This window comes from Amphiura filiformis, chromosome 9 (assembly GCF_039555335.1).
Source record: "Amphiura filiformis chromosome 9, Afil_fr2py, whole genome shotgun sequence".
Lineage (NCBI taxonomy): Eukaryota > Metazoa > Echinodermata > Ophiuroidea > Amphilepidida > Amphiuridae > Amphiura > Amphiura filiformis.
The window spans coordinates 42,344,882-42,361,618 of record NC_092636.1 but is presented as its reverse complement, the minus strand read 5'-3'; the positions used below and the strand labels follow the sequence as shown (position 1 = coordinate 42,361,618).

At 39.4% G+C, this 16,737-nt stretch overlaps 1 protein-coding gene across 1 annotated transcript in view; it reads left to right on the top strand.

Annotated features, from left to right (window-relative positions):
- The window catches only part of LOC140160334 (uncharacterized), a 44,536-nt gene extending 28,014 nt beyond the window's left edge, over positions 1 to 16,522 (top strand). The window contains exons 3-4 of the mRNA XM_072183586.1: positions 12,408 to 13,136; positions 14,115 to 16,522. Of these exons, the coding sequence (XP_072039687.1) occupies positions 12,408 to 13,136; positions 14,115 to 14,749 (1,364 nt within the window). The 3' untranslated portion in view covers positions 14,750 to 16,522. The remainder of the gene's footprint in view (positions 1 to 12,407; positions 13,137 to 14,114) is intronic.
- The last annotated feature ends 215 nt before the right edge of the window (positions 16,523 to 16,737 follow it).

Sequence of the window (16,737 nt, the reverse complement as noted above, 5' to 3'; positions counted from 1 at the left end):
GCGTAGTGCTGCGCTATCGCTGCGCTACGCGAGCGGCTTGGCATTAGATACGCCCGTACGACGCGCATGGCTAGCTTAACAACTGACTCCCTTTTTTGTTTGCCCAGCATAGCAACGGACCACATTTTCACTGATTTTGAGGCCAATTCTTGACCGTTTTCAACCAAATTAATAACAGGACATTCCCGTATATTCTCCGTGTTGATCATTCAGCCATGCAAATCCCCTTGGTGCAGAGTTCAGCACAGTGAGTTGCAAGATGGTCAGTTCCATTCCTTGTCCCAATACGCCTTGCAGTTGACAAGCATAGGCCTACTTTGTGACTTTTGGAAAGGGCACTTTTTGTCTTCAATTTAGGCTCATTCAGCCCTGAAGTCATGGAAATCTCTCATTTTCACACAGCACTTAGTAAACAGTCATATAATTATTTCAAAGTTAGTATTGTTGGTACAAAACGAAACCTGACGATGTTATGACGACATGTTCAGAGGGGGACTTATTTCTTTTGAGGTGTTTATATAGCATCTATTATAATACTGCTCGGTGCGATTTTTCTGGTGTTCAATATCATTCGATAAAATATAATGATGAAATGCAGCTGCTGACATTCAAATGCGCTATATTATAGAAAAAATGCTAAATGTTATTCCAGTTATGGTTCTTATTTCACACATGTTAAGTTCTGCTACATATATTATAAATAGGCTTGAATAATAAAATCTATTATTGAAATTCAATATTTTACGTTAAATCAATGCAAAATATACAAGTACAAATGGTAGAATGGTATGGCCAAATCGGTTCTTTATTTCCTTACATGGAACTGCAATAATTGTTTCAACTGCAGCGTTGGGGAGTAGGCCTGTTATAGCAAAAATTTGCAACTCCGACTTTGCTTCTGCGCAATCAAAAGTGCAAAACAACCAAATACAAACATATAATAATTTAATAATGACTAGCGGGATACCCGCGCTTCGCGCGGGTCCCCGCCAGATGAGTAAATGGGAGCGTTCACTATAACAGGAAGAATTACTGGACAGGTAAAATCATCGAAAAGATACATTTTGATTTTCCGTTTCCATGTTATTTATTTATTTAAACCCGTTCCCATTTTTTTCTAAATCTGTTATTTGTTACATTTCCCTTTTAGCTTCATTTTTTATTTGCTGCTTGTGATTTCCCGTTTCCATGTTTTTTTATTTAATTCTGTTATCATTATTATAGCTTCTTTTTTTCTTACATTTCCTGATTAGTTTCTTTCCTTCTTTGTTTCGTTCCCGTTTCAATTAATTTAACCCTTTGGCCTAATTACTCGTACCTCTTTTGTCATTTTAATTTCATTTTTCTTTAAAGTAAAGGTCTACCGCTTCATTTTGTTTATACAACACACATATTTTTTTTTTTATACGTCCTCTCAGAGCGTGTATGCGGACGTGTTCATCTTTATCATAATCCCGTGACCCGTCCATGTACCTTTTTGTCCTTTCATTTTTATTTATTTTTCCTTCTTTCTGTATTATCATGTCCACTGGTCTCTGGCTCGCAAGTCGCGTGGCTCTGCTGGTAACTGAATTTCATAACAAAAACCCCGTTTTTACCCATATTTTCACTGTTTTTGCAGCCAATTCTTGACCGATTTCAACCAAATAAAGTCGAGGCAATTTCCCGTATATTCCTCGATCTCCCGTATGAATTTGGCGACATGTGGATCGAAACTGACGGAGCCTTTTACATAAACCACATACACACATACAACATTCCCCTATTTACGCGCGTATTGGCGTAGTGCGCATTACGCTCGCGCGCAGACGCGCTGCCTGCCAGCTGCAGTGACGCGCAGGCTGGTAACTGATTTTCATAACAAAACCCCGTTTTTACCCATATTTTCACTGTTTTTGCAGCCAATTCTTGACCGATTTCAACCAAATAAAGTCGAGGCAATTTCCTGTATATTCCTCGATCTCCCGTATGAATTTGGCGACATGTGGATCGAAACTGACGGAGCCTTTTACATAAACCACATACACACATACAACATTCCCCTATTTATAGTAAGACTAGCGGGACACCCGCGCTACGCGCGGGTCCCCGCTAGATGAGTAAATGGGAGCGTTCACTAAAACAGGAGGAATTACTGAATAGAATCATTGAAAAGGTAAATTTTATTTATCTGAACCTGACCCTCTTTAAGCCTACATTTCCATTTTAACTTCTTTCTTTCTTTTTAGTTTTTTTCTACATGGGCCAATTTTGTTACATTTAAAAAAAATCTGCTGCTAAGCTTCCGATTTTCCGTTACCATGTTTTTTTATTTATTCAACCCCGTTCCCGTTATTTTCTAAATCTCTCCTTTCTTACATTTCCATTTTAGCTTCTATTTTATTTGCTGCATAGCTTGTGATTTCCCGTTTTCATGTTATTTATTTAATTCTGTCCTCAGTTTAATAGCTTTTTTATTTAAACTTCCTGATTTTATTATAGCTTTTTTTCCCCTTACATTTCCGGAAGAGTTTCTTTCTTTCCTTCTTTAGCCTATTTTATTCCCGGTTTCATTTTGTGACTAAGTAGAACCCACATACTCGTACAGCCTGTTTGTCCTCATTTTGTTTTCTTTTTTATTTATAGTAGGCCTACCTCTTCATGTTGTTTGTACTTTTAACACATTGTTTCCCGTATTTATTACGCTACGGTCGTTCACCCGTAATATCATTCATTACGTGACTCTGCGTCGTTTACGCGTGCCATGGCGTAGTGCTGCGTTACCCGCGCGGTATCGCTGCGCTACGTGAGCGGCTTGGCATTAGATACGCCCGTGCGACGCGCAGGCCTAGCTTAGTAACTGACTGCTTTTTTTGTTTACCTTGGATAGCAACGGACCACATTTTCACTGATTTTGAGGCCAATTCTTGACCGTTTTCAACCAAATAAAGTTTAAACACGTTCCCGTATATTCATTAATCTCCCGTATGAATTTGGCGACATTTGGATCGAAACTGACGGAGCCTTTATAGCATACATAGATACATACAACATTCCCCTATTTATAGTAAGACTAGCGGGACACCGCGCTACGCGCGGTCCCCGCTAGATGAGTAAATGGGAGCGTTCACTATAACAGGAAGAATTACTGAACAGGTAGAATCATCGAAAAGATACATTTTATTTATATTATAAATCTGTCTCTTCTTACATTTCCTTTTCCTTTCTTCTACGACGTACATGGGGCTATTTTGTTCCCATTAAAAAAAACAATTTGCTGCCTAGCTTGTGATTTTCCGTTTCCATGTTATTTATTTATTTAAGCCCGTTCCCATTTTTTTTCTAAATCTGTTATTTGTTACATTCTGATTTATTTGCTTCTTTTTTTTCTTACATTTCCCGATTAGTTTCTTTCCTTCTTTGTTTCGTTCCTGTTTCATCTAGTTACTTTAACCCGTTGGCCTATTACTCGTACCTGTACCTCTTTTGTCATGTTAATTTCATTTTTCTTTATAGTAGGTCTACCGCTTCATTTTGTTTATACAACACACATATTTTTCCCGTATCCTTCTTTCTGTATTATCATGTCCACTGGTCTCTGGCTCGCAAGTCGCGTGGCTCTGCGCCGTTTACTCGCGCATTGGCGTAGTGCGCATTACGCTCGCACGCCGGCGCGCTGCCTGCCAGCTGCATTGACGCGCAGACTGACAACTGATTTTCATAACAAAAACCCCGTTTTACCCATATTTTCACTGTTTTTGCAGCCAATTCTTGACCGATTTCAACCAAATAAAGTCGAGGCAATTTCCCGTATATTCCTCGATCTCCCGTATGAATTTGGCGACATTTGGATCGAAACTGACGGAGCCTTTTACATAAACCACATAGATACATACATACATACATACAACATTCCCCTATTTATAGTAAGATAATGATAACAACAACAATAATCTTACTATAAATAGGGGAATGTTGTATGTATCTATGTATCTATGTATGTATCTATGTATCATGTATAAAGGCTTCGTCAGTTTCGATCCAAATGTCGCCAAATGCATACGGGAGATCGAGGAACTTACCGAGACGGTTATGCGAAAATTTGGTTGGAAACGGTCAAGATTTGGCTGCAAAAAATATGGGTAAAACGGGGTTTTTGTTATGAAAATCGGTTACCAGCTACGCGTCACTGCAGCTGGCCGGCAGTGCGTCGGCGCCGCGTGCGTAATGCGAATTACGCCAATGCGCGCGTAAACGGCGCAGAGCCACGCGACTTGCGAGCCAGAGACCATGATAATACGGAAAGAAGGAAAAATAAAGGACAAAAAGGTACATGGACGGGTTAAATTAACTAAATGAAACGGGAACGAAACAAAGAAGGAAAGAAACTAATCAGGAAATGTAAGGGAAAAAAAAGAAGCTCAAATAATGGGAACAGAATTAAATAAAAACATGGAAACGGGAAATCACAAGCAGCAAATAAAAAAAAAAGCTAAAAGGGAAATGTAAGAAAGAACAGATTTAGTAAATAATGGGAACGGTGTTAAATAAATAAATAAATAACATGGAAACGAAAAATCACAAGCTAAGCAGAAGAAACTAAAAAAGAAAATGTAAGAAGAGACAGATTTAGATAAATAAAATGTACCTTTTCAAATGATTCTACCTGTTCAGTAATTCTTCCTGTTATAGTGAACGCTCCCATTTACTCTAGCGGGGACCCGCGCGAAGCGCGGGTATCCCGCTAGTCTTACTATAAATAGGGGAATGTTGTATGTATCTGAGTCCATCAAAGGCTCCGTCAGTTTCGATCTAAATGTCGCCAAATTCATACGGGAGTTCGAGGAATATACCGAGACGGTAATGCGAAAATTTGGTTGGAAACGGGCAAGAATTGGCTGCAAAAACAGTGAAAATATGGGTAAAAACGGGGTTTTTGTTATGAAAATCGGTTACCAGCCTACGCGTCACTGCAGCTGGCCGGCAGCGCGTCGGCGCCGCGTGCGTAATGCGCATTACGCCAATGCTCGCGTAAACGGCGCAGAGGCACACGACTTGCGAGCCAGAAACCAGTGGACACGATAATACGGAAAGAAGGAAAAATAAAGGACAAAAAGGTACATGGACGGGTCACGGGATACCGGGTGAATACGTCCGCAGACACGCTATGAGAGGACGTAATAAATACGGGAAAAAGATGTGTGTTGTATAAACAACATGAAGCGGTACTATAAAGAAATTAAATTAAAATGAGGACAAAAGGGTACGAGTAATTAGGCCAACAGATTTAGATAAATAAAAATGTGCCTTTTCAATGATTCTGTCTGTTCAGTAATTCTTCCTGTTATAGTGAACGCTCCCATTTACTCATCTAGCGGGGACCCGCGCGAAGCGCGGGTATCCCGCTAGTCTTACTATAAACATGATAAATAGGCTAATGTTGTATGTGTGTGTGTACGTGCGTTTTCACCTACGAACGAGGACACCCACTTGACATTTCACTTATAAACTGCAGACACACACAAAAACGAGGACGTCCTCGTTTTTTTAACGCTTGCAGAGGGCGCTATACAGCTCAAAATTGCATAGGGGGTAGGTCCCCCAATGCCGGTAATATGTCGAGGTCCTCGGTTAGTCGATTAATTGTCATGTTTTCACACAAAAGTCCACGGTTAGAATGTGAAAATTCAAATGTATAAGGTCCTCGGTTTTACTGTTAAAAGTTAGGTGTCCTCGTTTGGCGGTGGATACGAGTATATGTGGGTGTGTATATATGTATGTATGTATGTGGTTTATGTAAAAGGCTCCGTCAGTTTCGATCCAAATGTCGCCAAATTCATACGGGAGATCGAGGAATATACGGGAAATTGCCTCGACTTTATTTGGTTGAAATCGGTCAAGAATTGGCTGCAAAAACAGTGAAAATATGGGTAAAAACGGGGGTTTTGTTATGAAAATCAGTTGCCAGCCTGCGCGTCACTGCAGCTGGCAGGAAGCGCGTCGGCGCGCGAGCGTAATGCGCACTACGCCAATGCGCGCGTAAACGGCGCAGAGCCACGCGACTTGCGAGCCAGAGACCAGTGGACATGATAATACAGAAAGAAGGAAAAATAAATATAAATTAAAGGACAAAAAGGTACATGGACGGGTCACGGGATTATGATAAAGATGAACACGTCTATGGCAAGTATATTGCACAATAGAACAGAAAAACCTGGTTTTTCTTTTTTAAATCTGGTTTTTCAATCGAAAAACCTGGTTTTCAATCGAAAAACCTGGTTTTCGATCGAAAACCAGGTTTTTCAAATCGAAAACCAGGTTTATCAATTCGATTGTCAGAGTTTTTGATAAACTTGGTTTTTCGGCTGATAAACCAGGTTTATCAAAAACTATGACAATCCAATTTGAAAAACTTGGTTTTTTTGATAAACCTGGTTTTTCAATCGAAAAACCAGGTTTTTCGAATTTGATTGTCATAGTTTTTGAGAAACCAGGTTTATCGGCCGAGAAACCTGGTTTTTCACTGATAAACTTGGTTTTTCAATTCGATTGTCATAGTTTTTATTGATAAACCTGGTTTTTCAATCAAAAAACCAGGTTTTTCGAATTCGATTGTCATAGTTTTTGAAAAACCAGGTTTATCGACCGAGAAACCTGGTTTTTCGCCGATAAACTTGGTTTTTCAATTCGATTGTCATAGTTTTTTTTTGATAAACCTGGTTTTTCAATCTAAAAACCAGGTTTTTCGAATTTGATTGTCATAGTTTTTGATAAACCAAGTTTATCGACCGAGAAACCTGGTTTTTCCCTGATAAACTTGGTTTTCCAATTCGATTGTCATAGTTTTTTTTGATAAACCTGGTTTTCAATCGAAAAACCAGGTTTTTCAAATTCGATTGTCATAGTTTTTGAAAAACTAGGTTTATCGACCGAGAAACCTGGTTTTCGCCGATAAACTTGGTTTTTCAATTCGATTGTCATAGTTTTTTGATAAACCTGGTTTTCAATCGAAAACCAGGTTTTCAATTCGATTGTCATAGTTTTTGATTAACCTGGTTTATCAAAAAAAAAACTATGACAATCGAATACTATACGCTTGCACTCCCCGATTGCACTTAGGCTAGATCCTCCAGGCCTCGAATACCGGTACTCACGCACGGCCGCTTCACTGTGTTGTATTGAGGACTGGAGCAGGGCCTGGACTGGAGCAAACAACGTTCGAAAATATGAATATTGAGTAGATTTTGATTACCTCATTGATTTCAGAGACGGGGAATATAAAAACAACAGACGCTTATGAAGCCGAGTGGATTTGCTGATTTATTGTGGTTTGTACGCTACATAGGCCTACAAGGAGCTTGAAAACAAACTGTCGAGTACCACAAGTTCGTACTCGCATCGATTCCCCCTGGTACTGTACACTCCATGCCAGCAAATTTTCAGCAATTTTCCGTCCGCCATTTAGTGATAAATCATGATGTGCTTACAGGTTTTTAACATGATATTGGTAGGATGGATGTGGAATCTTCAAGGGTTATATGTAAGAGCACCTTTACCAAATCGGCAGGAGCGATGAAATACCAGATTCAGGCGTGCTTGTCTTTATAAAATGGGGACGGAAAAAGAAGAAAAGAGAAAAGAAGGAAGGAGAGGAGAAAGAGAAGGGAAGGGAGAAGGAGAGGGAAAAAAGGGAAGGAAAAGGGAAAGAGAAGGGAAAGGAGGGAGGGAAAGGGAAAGAAAGAGGGAGGGAGAAGAAAAAGGGGGAGAAGGGAGATTTAACCCAAAAATTTCGGCTCACGCGCTACGCGCGATCGTTATTTACCAAAACAAATAGACACGCGATATTGCGATAAAAAGGAATAGGGACGATAACGACGTTTTAGGGACGATAAAGACGTTTGCCCCCTCGGACTGACAATGCTGGCTACGCGCCTGTTTGTGTATCTATAGACCTTTTTCCCTCTATCCCACAATGCACTATTCCAGGGGGGTATGACGTAGCTCATTAACCTCATAGATCGTGTGCATCCGATGGTCTTTGCCAGGCCTTTGCAATTATTTTGTCTTAATACGGGCATACTGATTCCATATATGCGGATTATCGTAAAGGCCATCGATGTTACTAATTATGCAATTATTGAACACACGAGTGATGCAGTTACGGAGCGATGCAGAACATCTGTGTAAGAGATTTATGTTTACGTCTTATTTTCATCTCCGAAAAAAAGTGAAACGGACGCCGACAAAATATCACTGCGTGTCCCGTCATTAGTTTTTCACCATTAGGTCTATAAAATGTATACAAAGTTGGGTTTCAATAGCAGGAAACTTTTTTGGGTGAGGACACCATGTCCATAAGGCATAGAAATGTTGTTTTTGCCCCCCGAAAGGTATTAGTGATCGCGCGCCATTATCGTGATTATTGGCGATTCCTTTTTTGTGATGAAGGCACCAGCCGAAATGTCCGTATTCCAGAATGTAATGAACATAACTCTGTACTCCCCCGGGGAGATGATGTATTTTGCGACACTCATACCCCCCTGGAATAGTGCATGATGGGAAAGAGGGAAAAAGGTCTATACAGCACCCAAACCGGCTTCACAGATTCGGCGAGCAGGGCGCTCTATCCTTTCTACCTCGTTGATCACACCATGCCCGCGCGCCATGAAGTGTGTCGCCATTATTAATGGTTTGGAAATTCCGGTTTTTCGAGGAGCATTCGATTTTTGATAAACCTGGTTTTTCGAATTCGATTGTCACAGTTTTTGAAAAACCAGGTTTATCGACCGAGAAACCTGGTTTTTCGAATTCGATTGTCGTAGTTTTTGAAAAACCAGGTTTATCGACCGAGAAACCTGGTTTTCGTCGATAAACTTGGTTTTCAAATCGATTGTCATATTTTGTTTGATAAACCTGGTTTTTCAATCAAAAAACCAGGTTTTTCAAATTCGATTGTCATAGTTTTTGATAAACCAGGTTTATCGACCGAGAAACCAGGTTTTTCGAAAAACTAAGACAATCGAATTCAAAAAACCTGGTTTTTCGTTTGAAAAACCAGGTTTATCAGTGAAAAACCAAGTTTATCGGCAAAAAACCAGGTTTCTCGCCCGAAAAACCTGGTTTTTCACCGAAAAACCAGGTTTCTCGATCGAAAAACCAGGTTTTTTGATCGAAAAACCAGGTTTATCTACGAAAAACCAGGTTTTTCTGTTCTATTGTGCAATATACTTGCCATACACGTCCGCATACACGCTATGAGAATACGGGAAAAATATGTGTGTTGTATAAACAAAATGAAGCGGTAGACCTACTATAAAGAAAACGGGAACGAAACAAAGAAGGAAAGAAACTAATCAGGAAATGTAAGGAAAAAAAAAGAAGCTATAATAATGACCCCTGATAACACAATGTCGTCGGCCCGACGTTGGCGACTGGTCGGCGAAGTCGGCAAGGGGTCGGGGTCCTGCTGAAGTAGTCGGGCGGACATCGGCCCTACGTCACTAAGTGAACGTCGGCCTGCTGCTTTGGGGCGACGTCGGGTTGAGGTCGGCCCTACGTCACTAAGTGAATGTCGGCCCGCTGACTTTGGGGCGACGTCGGGTTGAGGTCGGTGAAATTCATCAAATCTTTGATGTTGGGCCAATGTTATTAATCCATCCATTGACCAAATATTTTATTTTTACATGTATATTACTTTATAAAGAAAACAAATCAACAAATTTAGTAAATGTTATCAATATTTACAGTAAATTTGATCAAAATATTGCTTATATTAACTTAAAACACTTCATCAAATATAGAAACCTCGGTAGCTCAATCGGTAGAGCACCAGATTTATAAACCGCAGGTCCCTGGTTCGAATCCCGGTAGGTCCATTAAGGTAAGTGACTTGTGTAAATTAAGCCAGGAAATTTGTGTTCGTTTTAAAATAGGTAGGTAAGTGTAAGACTCGGTGTAAGCAGAGTATACGCTACTAAATAATATTTTTGATTTTTTTTCCCATGATTTTTCGTCTCATTGGGCTAACTTGCCAATCGTTGGATCGACGTTGGATAATGGTTGGTCCAACGTAGTTCCAAGGTCGGGCCGACGTTGTTGAAGTCGGGTTAGGGTCGGCACCGGCTTTTAAGCAGTCGGCATTACGTCGGCCGGTGGTCGAACCGAAGTCGGGCCGACCTCGTCGGCAGGACATATACCCAATGAGCAGCCGACATCTGAGCCGACGTTCAGCCACCGTCCATGGCGACCAATACCCGACGTCGGGCCAACATCTTTGTGTTATCGGTACATAATTAAATAAAAAACATGGAAACCGGAAATCACAAGCAGCAAATAAAATATGAAGCTGAAAGGGAAATGTAACAAATAACAGATTTAGACAAAAATGGGAACGGGTTTAAATAAATAAATAACATGGAAACGGAAAATCAAAATGTATCTTTTCGATGATTCTACCTGTTCAGTAATTCTTCCTGTTATAGTGAACGCTCCCATTTACTCATCTAGCGGGGACCCGCGCGAAGCGCGGGTATCCCGCTAGTATTTATAATTATTATATATCTTACTATAAATAGGGGAATGTTGTATCTATGTGAGTCCATCAAAGGCTCCGTCAGTTTCGATCCAAATGTCGCGAAATTCATACGGGAGATTGAGGAATATACCGAGACTCAAGTGAAGAAATTTGGTTGAAAACGGTCAAGAATTGGCTTCAAAATCAGTGAAAATGTGGTCCGTTGCTATCCTAGGTAAACAAAAAAGGAGACAGTTGCTAAGCTAGCCATGCAGGTCGTACGGGCGTATCTAATGCCAAGCCGCTTGCGTAGCGCAGCGATACCGCGCGGGTAACGCAGCACTACGCCATTGCGCGCGTAAACGACGCAGAGTCACGTAATGAATGATAATCGGGTGAACGACCGTAAATACGGGAAAAAGATGTGTGTTAAAAAGTACAAACAACATGAAAAGGTAGGCCTACTATAAATAAAAAAGAACTTGAACAAAATGAGGACAAACAGGTACGAGTATGTGGGTTATATAATAGTTAGTCACAGTAAGAAACTGAAAACGGAATAAAATAGGCTAAAGAAGGAAAGAAAGAAACTAATCAGGAAATGTAAGAAAAAAAAGCTATAATAAGATCAGATAATTTAAATAAAAAAGCTATTAAACTGAAGAAAGAATTAAATAAATAACATGCAAACGGGAAATCACAACCTAAGCCGCAAAAAAAAAAAAAAAAAAGCTAAAAGGGAAATGTAAGAAAGGACAGATTTAGAAAATAACGGGAACGGGATTGAATAAATAAAAAAACATGGTAACGGAAAATCACAAGCTTTAGCAGCAAAAATTTTAAAAAATGGAACAAAATTGGCCCACGTATAGAAGAAACTAAAAAGAAAGAAAGAAGCTAAAATGGAAACGTAGGCTTAAAATGATTCTACTTGTTCAGTAATTCCTCCTGTTTTAGTGAACGCTCCCATTTACTCACCTAGCGGGGACCCGCGCGTAGCGCGGGTGTCCCGCTAGTTTATTATAATTATTTTATTGGGCTAGATGGTTTTGCCAGTCAAAAGTGTTTTTCTTCGCTTATTATCATTCTATAGGTGGTACAAAATGAGATTAGGGGGTGTAGAATCGTCACCCATGGGCAATGTAAGATTTCCAAGGTGGTCCAAATTCTTTTAACTCGATTTATCGTTTCGGAGTTATAACCCAAAAGGTCAAAGGTTAAATTTGAATAGCCACAGGGGCTAAAAGAGATCAAATGCTTCAATTTTGATGGAAATTGTCAAAAACTGTTGGCACGGTTATTCAATCTAACAAAGAATAGTTATGTAACCATTCAGATATTAGTATTAGTAGGTCAACATCAGTTAGTATGACTCCATTAGCTATAACCTATTTTGATGCGTTACATCAAACTATTCTTTATTAGAGTTATTGAACAGAAAGAACCATTTGAGACCATTTTCATCAAAATTTGATTTTTTTTTCATAATTCTTATGTCAAGAGGACAAAATTTGACAAGTTTTGAATTTTGACCCCTGTATAAACTAATTGACTTTGGATACCCTGAATTGCCCAATTTTATACACCCCTCGGAATCTGATTTTGTACCACCCATAATCCACAAACAAAAACACTTATGACACTTAACTGCCCAAACCAACTATACCTTGGTCTGCCACCGAACTAGTAATTGAATATCAGAAAATCGCCTTGATGGAGGAAATATCTAAATTTTGTCATTCAAATGAGTATAGCTTAGTGAAATGAAATTCTCCATCTATCCACTTCTTTATTAGATTTAGTGTATTTAAGTTATGGGTTTTGTTTAAGTGTTATGATTTCTTTGGCGCAGTATATATCCGCCTTATGAGTTATTTGAGCCCACTTTAAACTGGTTGTCTTTTATATTTCTTAGGATACAACACTTTGCGTTTTGTGATGGTTGGAATGACTGGTACAGGTAAAAGTGCCCTGGGCAACAGCATATTGGCTTGGGGTATTTTAATGATCGGCCAGTTGTGGACAAAGCTGACGAAGCCATTCAGAAGTAAGACCAGTACAGAATCCGTCACCGTCAACTGCAAAAAACAGGAAGCGGTGGTTCTTGGTCGAAACGTTTCTATTGTTGATACGCCTGGATTCCTAGACACAGAAACGACCTCCAAAGAAACAATAAAAGAGTTAACCAAATCTGTTCTCATGGTTGCACCAGGCCCTCATGCAATTCTGCTCGTTATTAAAGTGGGGCGTTTTACACCAGAAGTCGTCAACGGGATTGATCTGATGAAGAAGATTTTCGGGGATAAATCCGTCGACTATTTGATCATAGTGTTCACACACATTGATAGCCTTGATGATGAGGAGACCCTGGAAGAGTTTGTGGATTCAATGAAAGGTAGTCCTCGACAGCTTGTGGACGAATGTAAACATCGATACGTTGGATTCAACAATAAGTTTGCGCCAACCTCAGACGAAAATCGACAACAGGTACAAGAGCTTTTCAAATTCGTAGACGGAATACGAGCAGATAATGTACATAGTTGCTATACTAACGATCTTCTTGAAGAAGCTCAGAAAATCATGAATGACCAACAGGATGCAGAGGAGGTAGCTTCGAGTCCAGCAGTTCAGGGAATCGTGGAAAGTAAGTATTGGTTTTAAATTAATGAGTTAATGTGTTACTTTGACTTGATATCATCGGTAGCCCCAGTATAGCATGGGCAGCAATGTAAATTCGTGCAGAATGTTTGTTAAGAGCCTAATTCTACTTGAATTTGTTTCTTTAGGGTGTCACATGTTCAAGCAATTAGGTGTGAAATCCAAGATAGCCCCAAAATACATAAATTACGCTATTTTCTGCAATAACTTCTGAATACTCCAACATCCAACATGGTCCAGATTAATGCCAATAAGGTTAGGTGTTGGGCATGCTATTGGATCTTTCTTCTTCTGCGAACAAATTTCAAAATGCTTCTTCTCTTACATGTTACATGTTACAATGTCGTCACTTGCACATGCATTGTCTATATCCAGTGTCTATAGGGTGTTCACAGATTTGGTTATTAAGATAAAATGCAGCCGTAAGGTTCTGTATAGCGTTACTATGGCGTCAAAATAATACATAATGCTCAAGTTTTAGGAAAGATGTAGATATTGGTTCCAATTTGGAACGTCCAAAGATAGAGCTATACAGGTAGAATTAGCAAATAATAATAATGATATAATATTTGGGATTAGTCCTATTATAAAGTAAGAAAGGCAGCATCTGCATTTATTTGAAGCCGTTGCATTTGTAAAATCTTGAAACATATTGGCGTAACATGCCGAAACCTAAAATTGGGTTGGGCGCCACCCTAGACTTTAGCAAAAGCTGCTTTAATGATGCCTTAAAAAGCATCACTCAAACCCTTACTTTAACTATACAAACCCACCCAAGCCCAACTAACTTTAACCTAACCTAAAACCCTAACCTAAAAGGAAATTAGGAGAAAATTGTTTCACTTGAAAATCGGACCTTTATAAATGCATGAATGTGTTTAATAATGTTTTAATTACTTTTATACTTTTGTTGTTTTCGATATGATATTATTTTACATGTTTATTCTATCTTTTATCTGTACAGAAATCAAAAGTAGATGTTTTGCGTCAGATTCTACAGTCAAAGTTCAAAATTGTCACGGCCATATCACAGTAAAATGTCTAGAAGATTTGGCTGTGGGTGATCTTGTCCAGAGCTACGATCCACAGACCAGCTCTGTCACATACTCACCAGTCTACTACATCATCTACAAAGATGAAAATGACCGCAAATCGACGTTGCGCGAGTTGTTTTACCAGGGCAACGATGGCAAGGAGCGATCTTTACGTCTTCATGGCAAACACCTTCTTTACGCCACCATCAAACCATCGACATCCCTGGATTCAGGAACCCCTCCGTCAATCCCGATCATGTCAGAGATGATCAACATCGGCGACATCTTGTGGGTACTTGACGACGATATCGGTGAGCTTTGTCCTCGTCGGGTGTTTAAAATCGTCGACATCGTAGCCAATGTTCGTCATCCAATGACGATGAATCATACTATCATCGTTGATGGCGTGTTGGCGTCGGTTCATGCACACAACGAATGGCTTCTTAGGCAAGCAACGGCTCCGTTGCGTTTACTGCACAAAATCAGCCCAGCTATGAGCGATCTCTGGCTTTCCAAGAAAGCTGTTCAAGGCTGGGATTATGTGGAGCACTATTTCCTTGAATGAATTGGTAAAATGGTGACATTTTATAACACAATCTCTAAAATTGATTTATTTGGTGTGTTTTTATTTTTCCCAAGCACTACCAAAACATTGCCAAACAGCCTCTGTTGGTAAATCCAAGAATGACACAAATCATATAAAAATTGATGTTCTAAATCTGCCAAAAGTGAGTGAGGTATATTTGTTTTTATTTGCAACTCACATTGCGAACTCATTGAAAACTTTGTTGACAATCAAATATTATCGGGATCAGGAATATTGTATATCTTCTTTTGTCTCATCATATCATTATACCATTTCATGCCACATCATAACACTATATAATTATATATTGTGCTTTAGCCTTTAGTTGGTTAGAATTCTGCAATCTCATTTGTCAAACACCACTTGGATAGAAATCCGTATTACCCGCATACTCCTCATTAATATACTGTACAGGCAGGTAATATTTCCCGTATAACCCGCGTAGTCCTAACACGTCTCGCGCGATATCCTAAGTCTCTCGCGCGTACAACAAACCGTAAAAGAGGTCGCGAAGTTGCCATTGTACTGTAAATGTCTCTGTTTTCATTCAAATCTTACTATAAATAGGCGAATGTTGTATGTATGTGTGTATGTCCATGGAAAAGCTCCTTCAGTTTCGATCAAAATGTCGTCAAATTCATACGGGAGATCTTGGAATATACGGGAACGGGCTTGCCGCTCGCGTAAAAGTGAAAATGGATACAATACCGCCCGGGTAACGCAGCACTACGCCATGGCGCGCGTAAACGACGCAGAGCCACGTAATGATATACGGATGAACGACCGTAGACACGCTATGAAAGGACGTAATAAATGCGGGAAAAAGATGTGTTTGTTAAAAAGTATAAGCAACATGAAGCGGTACTATAAATTTAAAAAAAGAACAGAAAATGAGGACAAAAACGTACGGGTATGGATAGTTAGTTATGGAAAGACATGGAAACGGAAAATCGCAGCAAAAGCAGAAAAAAATACTGGAAGAAAATGTAGAAGAAACTAAAAATAAAGAAACTAAAAAGAAAGAAAGAAACTAAAAAGAAAATGTAGGCCTAAAGAGAGTCAGGCTTAGATAAATAAAATTTACCTTTTCAATGATTCTACCTGTTCAGTAATTCCTGTTTTGTTTAGTAAACGCTCCCATTTACTCATCTAGAGAGGACCTGCGCGAAGCGCGGGTGTCCCGCTAGTTGGTATAAACTGGAAAAAGTTGGAAAATTACATTGTACCGAAAGTTTCCATCGATTTACTACTTTATTTTGTCATTTCGGTTTAGTGTTTTTAAGATCATATTGCTTTTGTTTTAAGTGTACGGATACTTTGTGCGTAGTATAATGTATAGGCCTATAGTATTGATTAATAAATATTTACTATAAATAGGGGAATGTCGTATGTTTGTGAGCATTTCCACGCAAATGCTTCGTCAGTTTTGATCCAAATGTCGCCAAACTCATACGGGAGATAGACTGGCCCACAGTCTCGGTTCGGTTCCATCTCTGGATAATGTAACAATAAATAATTACATAATGCCCAATGAAAAAATGCCAAAGTCCCCCCCCATCCTTACTTTTCTCAATGCCAAAAACCCATTCCTCTCCATCCACAAATCGGCGCCACTGGTTACACACACAGTCAACCATGCAGCAATATAGAAACAAACTCGTATTATATTAGTGAACGCGAAAGTCCATTAAGGGGGGACTACACCCCTGTGGTAAATTTGTGACTACTTTTGCATTTTTCTCAAAAAATAATAACACACTGGTAACAAAAGTTATACATATTATTGTGGCAAGGAATCCAATTACTACACTGAAATTTCAGTGACTCAAGACAAGCGGTTCAGTATAGCCTATGTGATAGGAAACGAGGTACATCCTAGCGGTACCTTATTTCTTATCATAAATAACAAACCCCTTGTCTTGGGTCACTGAAATTCCAGTGTAGTAATTGGATTCCTTGCCCTAATA